Source organism: Podarcis liolepis, assembly GCF_965112155.1.
Source record: "Podarcis liolepis genome assembly, chromosome: 11".
In the NCBI taxonomy this organism is placed as follows: Eukaryota; Metazoa; Chordata; class Lepidosauria; order Squamata; family Lacertidae; genus Podarcis; species Podarcis liolepis.
In genome coordinates, this window is record NC_139565.1 from 62490074 (window position 1) to 62505564 (window position 15491).

Genomic DNA, 15491 nt, shown 5'->3' on the forward strand with positions numbered 1-15491 from the left:
GCAAGCAAAGGGGGCTGGCAGGCTGGAAAAAATGCTAAACTCTGTAAGCAAGCAGCATGGGAAGCTGGAGAGGGGGGTCTTGTACTGCCACCCGAAAATCATTCTTAAAGTTCTATAGTACATTCTCCAGTATATTATTATTATTATTAACTTACATTTCTATACCAGCCTATATCACAGGGCAGTTATCAATATGAAAACACAAAAATACATACCATAATAACAAAACAAAACAATACACCCCCAATACACAGTTTAAAAGGCCATGGGCTGTTTAATTAGTCACATTAGAAGAGAAATGTTTTTGTGTGGCCCCTAAAGATATATAATGAAGGTGCCAGGCAAGCCTCCCTGGGAGAACATTCCACAAATGGGGAGCCACCGCAGAAAAGGCCCCTTCTTGTGTTGCCACCCAGCATTTTGAATTGGGCCTGGAAACTAACTGGTAGCCAATGCAGTTGGGCCAGGATTGGCATCATAGGCTCAAACCATCTTGCCCCAGTGCGCAATCTGGACACTAACTTCTGCACCGGCTGAAGTTTCCAAACCATCTTCAGAAGCAACCCCATGCATAATGTGTTTCAGTAATCCAGAACATAGACAACTGAAGTTAGGCTGTCCCTGTGCAGAAGGGGGCACAGCTGGGCCACTAGCTGAAGCTGATGGAAGGTACTCCATAACACTGAGGCCACCTGAGCCTTAAGCAACAGCAAAGGACCCAGAAGTACCCCAAGCTATGTACACGCTCCTTCAGTGGGAGTGGTAACCCCACCGAGAGCACGCAACCTCCCAACCAGTCAGGGGAACTGATCACTAACAGTGCCTCAGTCTTTTTCAGTTTACTGGTTCTCATCCAGTCCATTACTGAGGCAAGACAACGGTCCAGCCCTTCACTGCCTCACCTGCAGATGCAAAGGAGAAGTAGAGCTGTGCGTCATCAGCATATTGTTGACAACATACTCCAAACCTCTGGATAACCCCACCCAGCAGTTTCATGTAGATGTTAAACAGTATGTTTTAACAACAGGGGGATTCTAGGATTTCTCACTTCTTGGTGACCAGCCTACTGTGAAATATGAATCTAAAAGCTATTCAAGCATCCGGGAGTTTTTACTTCAAGCACAAAGCATCAAGATAAAGTTCTGCCAGCTGCCACCAAAATTCTGCCACCATCATTTACAAGATTATAAATTCTCTGTTGTCAGCTGGCACATACAAGTGGATCTTGGATATCTCCCCTACCAACAACATCCGCTGCTGCATCACCTTGGCGGCTGCTTCTACCAATTTCAAGCAGCATCCTTCTCCAATGCTGTGCCGTTTCCCCCCTTTGATTATGGTAGAAGCTACACAGCAGGCAAACCTCAATGTCTTGAGGCACAGAGAAGGGAAAAAAATTATTCAGAACTATTAGCTCTGGCAGGTAACTAGTGACAAAAAGATTGTGTATAAGGGTAACGATTCCTCACTCCAAGTCAAAAGGAAGGCACCCGTTCCATTGCAAGAGAGCCGAATTTCAGTCAGGGTAGATAATTTAAGCTCTTGAAACATGCAAGGAACTTACCGTGTGTGATGTAGATGAAGACAGTGCTGAGGCAGATGAGAGGCTGCTCTGATGATTTGAGAGAGAACTGGGAGGAAAACAAGTGTGAGGGATAAGATAACTGAGGGTCAGTTCACATCTGAGTACCTAGAGGGAGGGAGGAGACTGTCGTCTGGGGACATATCTGGGTTTTTTCAAAACAACAATGACCAGCACTAGAGTGGGCAGGTGGTTTAAGAGCTGTCTTGGTAGGTCATTGGGCACTTCTCACCATTAAAAGAAAGCCACCCACGTCTTGTAACCTAAAGGCTAGACTTGTAAACCAGAAGCTTCAGCAGGTGCAAATATAGGTGCTAAGAGTTAGCTGGTCACCAGCACCACACAAAGCCAGCATTTCCAGTGGTCTAACTGGCTTCCTTTTGGTAACCAGTGGTGGTGTGTGAGCCATGTGTCTGAATCATTGTGCAAATTGGGCCTTTGGTGGAAGTGTGTCAAATAAAACTGGAGTATGTTGGCCTTGTGCAGGTTAAGGAGACACAGAGGAGCACCACTTGTGCGCCTGCCCACCCACCCACCTCCAACTCACGCCCACCCCATACCACCCTGCTGTACCTGCTTAACTGGGAGAGTGAGCTGCTGACCAAATCATTTGACTGCGGCAAGCTGGGAAGTGCTGCTGTATGCGGTGGTGCCGAAGGTAGAAGCAAAGCTGTGGTGGCCGTGGTGCTAGGCAAGGAGCAGCCTTTGGCGGGCAGGGCCGGAGGAGAGGTTTCTGTCTTAGAGGCTGGAATTGATGGAGTGGCTGAAATAAGTTGGGAAAAGCAATTCAGAGGAGGGGCCTGCTGCACAGCACAACCAAGCTGGTTGGGAAGGTGGTTGTGTAAAATGGCACGCGCGTGAGAAAAACATATATCCAATCACTGGGCCATAATGGCTTTAGGAAAGCATCGCAACCCTGCGCACTGACAAGTCCACATGGTTCTCATTATCCACACACCATGACTTGGTTTGCCCAGTGGCTGTGAATCTACTCCTAAAAGTAATGCCTCTGCCACACCATGGTTCTCTCCCTCAGCCCATTCAGCTCCCCAACAAGCAAGTGTGGCTGTGTTATTTCAGCCAAGCCGAAAACTGCCAGGAGATCTGGAAGGGGCAAAGAGCAGAACAAGAGATGATGCTGTGAGAGGTGGCGTCTGTGAACGATGATCTAGGCTTCCAAGGAGCCAACAGCCAGCCAACATAGTTTTCTCTATTGTGCGCAGAACAAGCAAACCTCCAGGAATAGTCCACACGGCTTTGCACAGGTTAAACACAAAAAAAAACCCCCAGCAACATCTTTCTAGAAGTCGTTAAAAGAGCCGAGCTATCTTGCGATTCAGATATCTGTGCACAGGACGACGGAGTGGGAATGGGAGGTGTGTGTGTACGCGCGCGCGCACACACAGTTTATTGATTGTATAAGATTCATACAACTGCCCCTTCAAGGTGGTATTTTATCAAATTCAAGAATAGCAATAAAACATGATAAAGTTACAATCAAAGTACAACCACACTGTATTACTTTCCCTTAAAACTGAATAGCAGCTATTAATTTGGAAAGGCTCCTATTTCCCAGGGAAGAGTATTCCGTAAGTGTGGGGCCATCACTAAAAAGGCCCTCTTCAGCCTAATATTTCTTATGGACAGACCAGACAGCAGGGTCTCAGTGATGGATTACAACTTTCAGACAGGCTTGTATGGGACCATGCAGTCCCTCAGACAACCTGGTCCCAAACGATTATGGACTTCAAATGATCACAAGCAGCACTGTGAACTGGGCTCAGATACAAACAGGCAGCCAGTGTAACAGTTACAGAACTGGTGTCGTATGTTCTGCATGCTTGGCCCCTACTGGCATTTTTGCTCCCATATTCTGAAATGTTAAAGTTTCCAAATGGTCTTTAAAGGCAGCCCTATGAAGCACAATGGATATAACCTGAGTGTCACAGAGGCAAGATTAATATACTCTAGATATTGTCAGCGGCTGGAAAACCAGTCAAAGTTGGTTAAAGGAATTCTTGCCATTGGTGTCACCTGCACTTTCACTGAATGAGGTGAAGCCACGAGCAACTCCAGGTTGTGCACCTGATTCTTCAGGAGTAACTGAACCCCATCCAAAACAGATTTCCCATCTGGCTTCTACAGCAAAATCTTTACCACCGCATCCTTTAGAGAGGCTGAACTACCTTCTCCCTCAGTTAAGTATTTATCATCTCCAAAGTCCATACTGACAGCCTGGTCCTGGCAGATTCTACTGGCCAGGAAGGACAATTCAACAAGCAAGGGGTAGAGGTAGAGCTCAGCCACCCAAGCAAATAAACAATCTATTCAGGCTGCAAAATATATAGAAGCATCCAAACCCGCATTCTGAAGAACTCCAGTCCAGTGACAGATATATCACAACCACGAATTTTGCCTCTAAGTGTCAAGTAGAATTATTTTAACATGTTAATATATAAATCTATGTTTTATTATGGCAAAATGTGTCTCATGAAGAATCCCTGCTTAAAAGAGAACTCTAGAAGCCTCCCAAAAATGACTGCTAAGATCAAAGGGTACTACAAAGAAAGAAAACACCCAGAACGATTCACGCAATGCAAACTTCCAAGATGTCAACGGACCACTTAATTCTTTGGCCCAAATGTGATGTTAGCCCAGTGGATTTCCTTCCTGATAAGCCTCACCCATTTCCTTACCCAGCAGTAAGGGTAAGGAGTGTCTTGTAGGTCAGCTGGTCAGATTCTCTTGGTACATTAATTACAACAACAAAAATCCCACCAAGTAAAGCTGTTTTGTACAAAAATAGCTGGAAAAGTCTGGAGGTTCCCAAGGGAAAGCTATAAGCTTTAAAAATTGACTTGCTTTCCATCCCTAGGACACCGCTGAAAAAATTGCTTCTGGGTTTTGTAATATTTTAACAGCCCTATTTTCTAAAAATACACAAAATGTAACAGCATAACTAGACGTTAGCAGAAAAGACTCAGTCACAGGATTTTCCACAGCATATTGTATCAGATATGTGCTTGGAAGGTGAACATCATAGTCTATTCATTGTGGCTTGCTAGATTCCACAGGGTTACCAAGTTGCTCCGGCAGGACTTCTTCCCCCAGACAGCCTAGCAAGTAATTTAAGGTGAAGTGTTAACTACTGTGATTGAAATAAAAAACCCAAGCGACAGTTGGAGGGGGCAAGACACATCCAAACACATCGGAGAACAATTAGGCACTCACAGTTGTGAGCTCATGGCACTTGAAGAAAAAACAAAACACTTCACTAACAATCTAGTCTGAAGCTTTAACTAGTCGACCTACGTAAAGGACCTTAAAGCAATGTATTTTCCTTTTGAGAGCTGGTCCAGGCAGCTTCACTTGCCAGGAATGTGAATTTGAGAGTAACAGGCAAGCAAAATGCTGGGAGAGAACAAGGGAATTAGTGGGGAAACTGAAGCAAACGTAAGAAGAAAGCCCCGCAGCTGGATCAGGCCCAAAGGCCCATCTAGTCCAGCTTCATTTTCATAGCAGCCAACCAGACCCCTCTGGAAACCCCGAGCGGAACCTGAGTGCAACAGAGGTCTCCCCACTTGTGCTCCCAAGTAACTGTCATTCAGTGGAAGTAGACTAGCCTAGCGATCTGCCATCAGACCTGAAAACCATGCCTCAAAAGAGGAGAGCAACAAATCAAGTGCTGGCAGTTAGTAGAATGCTAACTCAGTCCAGGATTGACTAAACTTCAGCCTAGCTTGGAAAATATCCCGAATGAATGGAACTGCACAGAGACCAAAAAGAGCCGCCAAATGTGCTGGCCTCACACAGGATGCCAGCTCCCTGCAGGATTGCCGCAGGTATTCTTAGTGAATGATTTTTAAAAGGGATGCAGTGTCAGCCCTGTCAAAAGTCTGGGCTTGGGCACAGGGTGCATGCAGAGGAAGCAGGAAATGGCCTGAACTCAATATGGTTAACTGCTAACACCCATCTGTACACCAGGTGGCAAGCTTCACACAGCTGGCTTGACTGCGAACTACTAAGGCCTGCATGGAAAACCAGCATAAGCGCTGCAAGTACAAAATACGGTCCTCACCACCCTGATCTCTGAGAGCAGAAGGCTATCAACTCATACTAACAGCAAGAAAAAGCTCGTAACTCCATGCATAACAAAGGTTTATGAACTTACTGTCAAGGGTTGGCTGTGTTCGCACACTGCTGTGTCCATTCTGGAAGAGTAATCAAATAATATTAATTAGCGTATCAGCTCTCCAAAAGTGAAATGAAACAGGTAGCCAAATCCCAGCTAACACAGCAGGAAAGGAAAGGGATTCGGCTCAGGTCATTTTTTTGTGCTAACATGCAAAAACAGTGAGAAATATGTGTAAGGGGCGTACATTAAGGGGTACATTCTACTAACTCAAAGAACCCTGCGACACATTGGGGGTAGTCCATCTAAAGTGTGGAAGGTTTTTAGCAATGTTATATTTTAAAATTCAGCTTTAACCGGACAAACACTTTTTCAAAGTCATTGCTGTTTTCTGTTAGCCTGTGTGACGGAGGAGGCGAAAAAACAAATAAGACTATGGTTGGTCATTAATGATCCCCTCCATATGTACGTACATATGTATGTATGTTTCTCTTTCTTTCTTTCTTTCTTTCTTTCTTTCTTTCTTTCTTTCATATATCACCTTTCTGCCAAGGTGGCTTACACTTTTAAGTATTAAAATGAGTGATGCAAAATGTAAGGTTGGTCAGAGGGAGGGAGGGAGGGGATAAGCTGGCCAGAGTTTAGTGAGGATGCTTGTTAACAGGCAGGGATTTTCAAAGGTAAGTAACTATTGCTTGGCACTTTTAAAGTGCAAGTTCTGCAAATGCATCTCTTGGTTTGTGGACATTGTAGTGTACACAGGGTGCAGCGCTCATCTCACTTTTCAGGCCGAGTGAGCCAGCGTTTGTCTGCAGACAGCTTTCTAAGTTATGTGGCCAGCACAACTAAACCACTTCTGGTGCAACAGAACACAGTGACGGGAGCCAGAGTGCACAGAAACGCCATTTACCTTCCTGCCACAGTGGTACCTATTTATCTACTTGCACTGGTATGCTTTCAAACTGTTAGGTTGGCAGAAGCTGGGACCAAGCAAAGAAAGCTCACCCCATTGTGTGGATTCAAACTACTGACCTTCTAATCAGCAAGAGGCTCAGTGGTTTAGACCACAGCGCTACCTGCGTCTGAGCAAGCATACCTAGACTTCCAAACATCCCCTGCTATGACAAGTGACTGTCTCTTAAGCTTATTAAGTCCTTTGCAGTTTGAACAGTTCCTGCCAATTCATCACTGGTACTGTTTAAAGTTTTGTAATCAGTTATGCTAGTCCCCAACTCATTAGACAGTCTTCAGGAAAGACTGTGGTTCCCAGCATTGGTTTGATAATGCTGCCAGCCTACTTTGCAGAGTTGTTGCAGATTACTGAGCATATGTGCAAAGCCCTTTTGGCTGCTCAAGGACTTTCAGGTTGCATCGACTCCAAAACATTGTAGCTTCATTTGAAAAGACAAAGCAATCAACATGGCATTGCTGCTAGATGCTGCCCAGCTGGGATGTAAAGAACAGTGGGATATAAATCTGATAAAATATGGTTTGTTCTTAAATGTGTTCTTTTACAATGCATCATTTTGTTGTTTGCCACCTTGGGCTCCTTTGGGAAGAAGGGAAGGACAAAAGTCTAATAAACAGAATAAAATATTTCAGTCAACGATATCTGAAGCTAAGCCTGAAACACTGTGAGCAGTATGGATGAATTAGGCCTTAGGTCATTTATCTCAGCCCTGGCCTCCATAAGCAAGCTGCACTGTGGTGACATTTCCACAACGGATGCTTTGCAAAGCCTACTCACCGTGACAGCAGCTGAGATTGGTTCTGATAGAGGCACGGAACTTTGGTATGTTATCCTGCTATGCACAGAGGCCTGGTCAAAGGAGGACGTGGTTGTTATGGGACTAGCACTCTGGGAGGAGCCGCTGAGGCTGGCAGAAGTGATGGCAGGGGTGGCATAGGGGGGCTCCTGCACTGTATTGGACATTGGCAAAGAGGTATTCAAAGGATCGCTGGGGGGAAAAACAAAAGTCATTTGACATCATGGTTAACACGGATCCAGATATCATCATGAAGTTAAACAGCTCTCAAGAGAGCTGCTTTGAACCAGATATGCAAGTTTCAACAGCTTAAAATAAGGAAAGGCCTATGCTGGATGCTCACACAACTCAAAAACAAAGAGGCCTTTAAAATGAGGTTTTGGAGTCCTGCCACAAGGGCGAAGTCAAAAATTTGAGACGACCTTTGAAGTAAATCGACACCCCTTGTTTCCCATGGCTCTGCGTCACTGTTTCCAGGTAAAAAGACTTTGCTCCTGGCTTTTAAGAGAAGTCCAAGGGAAGGCATAATAGTTGTGAGTGGTGTCAAGAGGGGAAATGTTTTGCCTCCCCTTCTTGCAGCAGTAAAAACCCAGTTGGGCAGTCCTGAGCTCAGGGCTGGCCCAAGACATTTGGGCATCTGAGGTGAACCACAAAATGCTACTCCCCCTCCCCACTAGGAAAGAAGAGGTGAGTGAAGATCTGCATCAGGAGCAAGGGAAAACAAAGATCTACATTGGGGTCTGCTATCACAGTGGGTCCTGCCGTCTGAGGCAGTCACCTCACCCTGCCACATGGGTGGGCTGGTTTTGCCTGAGCTTGCTACCAAAGGTAAACACAGAAAACCAAATAGTGGCTTTCTTGGCCCATTAGGAAAAATCCAAATACCTTATTGGGCCAATGCCTTTATTAGGCCAATTAATAAGTCCCGAACTAGTGTGCAAGCGTTTGTTCAGCCCTAAAAAAACTCATAATCAAACTAGATAATAAAAAATACGGGGGAAGGAGGGGAGAGAAAAAAGGCTGTTTTTCAAGACATCCATGTCTGCATCTGGTACAAGTCTTAACATGGAATGTGGGAGGAGGTAGCAGACATTCACATGTGGCCCTTTCAGGGGCTTTGTAGGTTCCACCCAGGCCTCCCAGGAAGGACACAAAAATGACTGATCCCCCATCTCTGCAAACACTGTATTTGAGAATTAGAGAGACTGAGGACTAGCAATTATAATATATGCAACCAAGGTAAACTTAAGCCACTGAGAAGACTTAACTAACAGAACTCGCTGCCACCAGACACGATGATGACCACTATCGTGGCCCAAAAGAATCGCTAGGCAATTCACAGAAAACAGCTCTATTCTGAGGCTATTAGCCAGGTTAATTAAACAGAGCCTCCATTTGTTAAAGGCAGCCTGAGATGCTGGGGACAGAAAAGGGGAAGAGATACTGCCATGCCCCGCTTTGTGTGCATCCGACTAGCTGGATTTTTGGCCTAATCCAGCAGGACTCCTATGTGCACCATAAGGACAACTTCCCTACTTCACAAACTCAGCTGTCATTTTACTCAGTAGGCTCACAAGGCCACAGCTGTACGAATCTGCTTTATCACTGTAACCCTGAGCTACAAAATGCTCTTGCACAGTACTCTTGTCAGTACATTAAGATGATCATCTCTGAGCGACAAAACTGTCAACGCTTGTAGCGGCACGGAGCCAGGGCACAGAAGGTGCGGTGCACTTTCTTCATATCCTGACTTGTGTTCTTCTTCCGGTGCATTCTCCTTTATGGCAATTTATGGCTTTGTTTGGCAGTCAGAAAATTTGAACTGAGGGTATAAACCTGGACCTCAGGTCAGCTAATTCCTCATCTCTAGCCCAAGTCCTCTGCAACACCCATGGCTGAAAAGGATGCTGTTTTTTGTTGCTATGGAGGCTTATTTCAATAAAAGCGTGTCCCTTCCTGAACTCTTACTCCCATCTTAAGTCTTCTCATGTAGCACTTTAAGACCCAAGCCCAATGCTGCCAAGGAATAAATGGAAAGCCAAACCACCCAGAGCGGCTGGGGCAACCCAGTCGGATGCACTGGGTATAAGAAATAAATTATTATTATTTTGTATTGTACTACAGACAGCTGTGAGAGTTTACATAATTAGGGAGTTCATAGGAAAGCAAAGGCATTCACAGCATCCATTTCCACTTCCAGCCTGATTTTCAATGCAGGTCTTTGCAGCTAGCAAGTAATAAACCTCTTTACATTTAGAACTCTACACCCAGGATTTTCTTATTTACAAGTAGATCTGTTTCAGCCCCGGGAGGGTTGTGCCACAGAGTCCCTAGAACAAAACACCTTTATCTTCAGACATCTTCCCTGACACAAAATCAAGCTTGGTGAGCAGCAGACCAGAGGACAGAAGCGGAAGAGTGTGCGTACTTTATGGGCTTTGGGTACAGGATGTTGTTGGGTGCCTGGCTGGTGTTCTCGTAGCTGGAAGCAGTTCCAAACTCCGAGAGAGAGGGCTCCAGCCCAAACTCAAGAGCGCCAAACTGCACATTTAACCCTGATACGTCTGTGGATCCAGGCATCTCCACAGCAGAGGAAGGGATCTGAAAAGGAAGGAACATGTTGGTAATCTGTTGATTTGGCACCAGAATGAATAATTTCTGCAGCACAGATGCTGCTTTGTACAATATATTTACTTTATTTCTATTTAAGGCGTGAATATCCCGCTCATAAAACAGATTTCCAAATGCAATTAAATGTATCCCCCACAAATCCCTACAACCAGAAAAACAGTGTGGTGCAATTTAACAGCAAAAGCTAGAATAATACTATTCAAAAGACATTAGGAGTTCAAGAGAAGAAAACAGTCTCAACTTGACAGTCGAAAGTGCCATGTGCCATATAAGGGTCCTAGGAAAGGGAATCCCAAAGCTGCAGCGGCAACACAGAAAAGGCCCCCCTCTCCAGTCACATGACCTCCAACAGGCAGGGACAACAGTCCTCAGAGAAGAGCTCAAAAAGGGCAGGCAGGTTTACACCCTGGTCCCAAACTATATAACAGCTTTATGGGCCAAGACACACAGCATTTGTGCCAGGAAACAAAATGGGATGCAAAAAACAACAACAGGGAAACAACTTGATTTCAGATTAAGGAGACCTTGACATTTAGGAATGTATTTGCTGCCAGTCACTGGTCGTAAAACAGATTCAGCCAAATAAAAACTTCATCTCATAGTTGCAAGCAGCATTCACACCCCCACAAACAGAGTTTGGGACAGATTTGGACAACAATGTCGCTGGGAAAATACCAAGCTCCCACCTTCTAAACATCTTAAGAATGCCCAGATTTGCACACAGAATGCCAACAAGTGCATGCTGTTCAAATTTACCCTTATTTTGAAAGCTACATAGGCAGCTGCATTAACGTTTTGAAGATTATGTGATCTGCACAGCACTCAACACCTGCTAAGTTTCTTAAGCAGCTTAAACTTTAAACTCCAGCATCCAGCTACAAAAGCCAGACTACCGTCTTGCACAAAACAAAACAAGCAGCCAGCTAAGGAACATTCTGAGGAAGAGCTATCAATGTAGGTTCTTCTGTCTCTAAAACAAGAGTACAGCCCAAGTGCAAATGCGTTGTGCAACTGTACAAAATTAGGCGAATGGAAAGCATGTTTTAATTTATAGGATGGCAAGTTAAGGGCACCCATTTGTTTCTGAAGCTATTTTGACTCTGGTGAAAATGTTTAAGATCACCTCTCCCCACAACCATGAGCAGCAGTTTCTGTTTAAATAGTTAAGTGAACATACACACACCTTCATTATTATTAACATAAAAGTACTGTTTTTAATAGGGGTTTTTTAAAGTGTTTTATTGTTTACATATAGTTGTAAACCTCCCAATATTTTGTGAAATAGGAGTATATAAATACTTTTATACCTAAATAATACTAATAGATATACTGCTTACTGCCAAAATAGGCTTCTCAAAAAGACACCTATATGAAGGCTTGGTGATATTGTACATTTATTTAAACTGTTAAAAGGTAAAGGGTCCCCTGACCATTAGGTCCAGTCGTGACCGACTCTGGGATTGCGGCGCTCATCTCGCTTTACTGGCCAAGGGAGCCGGCGTTTGTCCACAGACAGCTTCCGGGTCATGTGGCCAGCATGACTAAGCTGCTTCTGGCAAACCAGAGCAGCGCACAGAAACGCCGTTTACCTTCCCACGGGAGCGGTACCCATTTATCTACTTGCACTTTGATGTGCTTTCAAACTGCTAGGTTGGCAGGAATTTAATCTGTTAGGAGGCAGGTAATTAAGTGAAGCTGAGGCTCCAAGACTTTGGCCACCTCATGAGAAGAGAAGACTCCCTGGAAAAGACCCTGATGTTGGGAAAGATGGAGGGCACAAGGAGAAGGGGACGACAGAGGACGAGATGGTTGGACAGTGTTCTTGAAGCTACCAACATGAGTTTGACCAAACTGCGGGAGGCAGTGGAAGACAGGAGGGCCCAGTGTGCTCTGGTCCATGGGGTCACAAAGAGTCGGACACGACTAAACAACAACAACAAATTGAGTGAAGCTCTTTCACGAGTTGACGGCCTTCGCCTATGTCTAGCAAGGGCAATACTGCCAGTGCTTGAGCTCAGCAACTTTACCCACCTTTGAAGCTGGGGGTATCCTCCGTTTTGGCGGCTTGATCTGTTTCTGCTGCGTTTGCTGGGAAGGCGCAACCTGGCTATCCGCAGACATGTTGGGGAGGTGCAGCATTTTGCTGGCAGCCATTGAGCTGTCAACCGGTGATGGCTCCCGGGCTTTCTGTGGGGTGAAGGATTCCAATCCAGGAGGTGGGGCGGGGGCTGCCAGTGTCTGCTGCTGCTGCTGCCGCTGCGTCAGCTGACTCAGAACTGGGGATGGTTCAGGCTGGGATTTGAAGTCTAAGCACCAAGACCAAGGGGAGAAATTGAACAATTCCATCATCCCTTGCTCCAGGGACAGCTAGTTGGTCAGCAGGTTTCACTACGCAGCAATAAAGTTGCTGCTTGTTCCCTCCCCCCACCCTGCTTTAATCCAAGGGGTCAATGAACACTTACCAAACTGACTGAGGATAGAAGGCTGTGAAACTGACGGTTTTACATCCCAGGATGATGTTGTGGTTGTGGAAATGGGGGAGTTTGTACTGAGAGAACCTTGCGACGGGAACTGGCCCAAGCCTGGAGATTTCAACTGGTCTAAAATCTGAGATCCAGTGGAATTGGCCAGCTTTGAAGATCCAAGCTCTCCAAACCCTGAACAGAGGACTGAAGACTAATGAGAATGGGGAGAAGAAAAACACACCAAGGTTCACTAGACTTAATACACAGCAATTCCTGTTTTATAATATATTACAGGATAATACAAATACATTATACACAGTTATTAAAAACGCAAATGTCTGTGGGAATCTCTGATATCTTTAGTGCTCACCTTCTACATCCGGGGATGAGAATATTTTTGGCCCTGCAGGCCAGATCATTATCAACCCTGCAGAGGGCCAACTTTGGCAGGTGGGGTAGCCCACCTGTAAATCATGACATCAGCTGTGTGATAGGAGGGCAGTCCCACCCAACTGCCAAATTTGACTTATGGAGGTGTGGGAGACAAGTCTGCTTCACCAACACGTTCCCTACAGGGAATGCCCTGGCAAAGGAGCACCCAGCAGGACTCAACCCTGCCCATCAGCTGATGTTGCCTGGTATCTTCAGGGCATGGACATATAGACATGGTTCAGGGAAAATGGTCTTTCTGGCCAAACAGAACCTCCAGCCGACCGCCATTGGCCCACAGGCTATAGGATCCCAATCTCTGCTGTATAGAAACTAAGCTTAAGCACATGCAACTGTTCTTGAGCATAGACCCCTGTGACCTTTCTCCCTTCCTTCTTCTCTGTCAATATTTGGTTTGTGAAAACCCTGGAGGAGAAATCTGCTTTTTTGCTTACATTACTCTGTACACTCCCATAGGAATCATTGTAGTAGTAAATATGACATAGAAAGTAGAAAATGAAAACAAACAAATTTATAAATTCATGCCTATGGGATAGTTTTAGAGGGAGGGAAGGATGAAGCTGTGCCAGATATAGTGAAACATTCTTTGTTTGGAGAATGGTACCTGCCTGTACTAGCAAAGCAATTTTCACAGAGCTAGAAGACTCAGAAAGTTTTCATTTCCACATGCAGCAGTCAGATATGTGCTTGGAAAGAATGCATCACAGTCCTCCAGCCTGGAAGCACTCTCAATTTCACGAGCAAAACTGCTTTATTTTAATTAAGATGCACAGAGTATCCTCTGCTGTACTTTCAAGAATCAATACAAGTAGGTCACTTCAGCCACTGACAGGGAACAAGTCAGTATACCAAAGATGGGGCTCCCCAAGCGAGGCTGGAAACACGAAGGTTATCCTTTGCAAGAACAGGCTCGCTTCCGCACCCATGTCATACTTCAGGGCAATCTAACTTCACTTTTGCAAATACGTAGGCAAGACGGCAAGCATTATTCAGGGCACAGCACTGCCTGGCATTTTTAAATAGCGTCCAGGGCAACATTACCAGGCTCTGCGGAGAATAGGAGTTCACAGTGCTTGTGTTGCTTGCTCCCAAGGCCATCTGAGAATCGTGCTGGGAATTTGTGAAAACCAAAGCCTGACCAAAACCTTGCTGCTGAGGAGTCTCGAAGGAGTTTGCCTCAGTTTCTTGGCCAGACGTTACAGACTTCTGAAGCAGCGTCACCAGGTCGATGCTACAAGACAGGATGTGAAGACCAGGGATCAGCAAATGTTTTCAGCAGGGGGCCGGTCCACTGTCCCTCAGACCTTGGGGTGAGGGGGAATGAACGAATTCCTATGCCCCACAAATAACCCAGAGATGCATTTCAAATAAAAGCACACATTCTACTCATGTAAAAACACCAGGCAGGCCCCACAAATAACCCAGAGATGCATTTTAAATAAAAGGACACGTTCTACTCATGTAAAAACACACTGATTCCTGGACAGTCTGTGGGCCGGACTGAGAAGGCGATTAGGCCAGATCCGGCCCCCGGGTCTTTGTTTACCTACCCATGGTCAAGACGCAAAGGAGGCACAGATGTGAGGAAACCATATTTTGACTTAAAAGTAGCTCTGGTCACCCCTACTCAATGCTGCAAGTTAGGGTATTGTACACCTGAGGCACCCCTGACAAGTATTTGTCCAACATTCTTACTGACACCGTCCAAAGAGATTAGGTCATTTTCTGATGTTATAATGTTGCCTGTGGTAAGAAGTTACTCCTAAGCGGTTTCAAGTTACCTTGCCTGAGACACCCAAAACCTGAATTCAAGGGAGGCGATTTGTTTTAACAATGAATGCCCTGTCAGAGAAAGAGGACAGAGGCAGATCCCAATCTGGATATTCTGAGCATGTAAATTACTCTAAGTTGCAGGTCATATTTGCAGACCTGACTGCTGACAAATCACCAGATACTGGCACCACTTCAATCATTATCTTAATTTGAAATATGAAATCTTAAATTAGTCAAATCTTTGGGGGGGGGGAGCTGGATTACACTTCACAAAAACATCTCAAACACAGCACAATCAAGTAATTGGCCAGCTTCTTCGCATGGTGTACTGTTCTTCCATAATCCGGCTTTTCAGAGAATTTAGAATTAGTCATAAATGAGCTCCAGGAGGCAGCAAAAAGGAGGATAATGGATGGATGGCCAGAAAAACCGAAAGAAGAGTTGAAGGCAGCGCAAATAACTAACATACACGAGGAGCAAGAAATGGTCCACACTCTTGACACCTGATTCCACCTTCATTTTTTCAGAAACAAACTGAAAGTGGTGGTTTGTCATCTGTGTTGCATCCGTGTACATTCACAAGCCCACATTATTTGTGGGTGTAATATCACACACACACACACACACCACCACCACCACCACCACCACAACAACAAAGAGATTCAATTTCTTAAAAGACCAAACTGATTGTA

General features: G+C 45.2%; 1 protein-coding gene across 8 annotated transcripts in view; it reads right to left on the reverse strand.

Annotated features, from left to right (window-relative positions):
* UBAP2 (ubiquitin associated protein 2) overlaps positions 1-15491 on the reverse strand; it is a 77296-nt gene that overhangs the window by 24266 nt on the left and 37539 nt on the right. For all 8 annotated transcript variants that reach the window (XM_083465759.1, XM_083465755.1, XM_083465756.1 and 5 more), the window contains 8 exons: positions 14068-14257; positions 12574-12787; positions 12143-12417; positions 9909-10081; positions 7462-7672; positions 5754-5793; positions 2156-2345; positions 1565-1631 (listed from right to left, as the gene is read on the reverse strand). In XM_083465759.1, the coding sequence (XP_083321885.1) occupies positions 1565-1631; positions 2156-2345; positions 5754-5793; positions 7462-7672; positions 9909-10081; positions 12143-12417; positions 12574-12787; positions 14068-14257 (1360 nt within the window). The remainder of the gene's footprint in view (positions 1-1564; positions 1632-2155; positions 2346-5753; positions 5794-7461; positions 7673-9908; positions 10082-12142; positions 12418-12573; positions 12788-14067; positions 14258-15491) is intronic.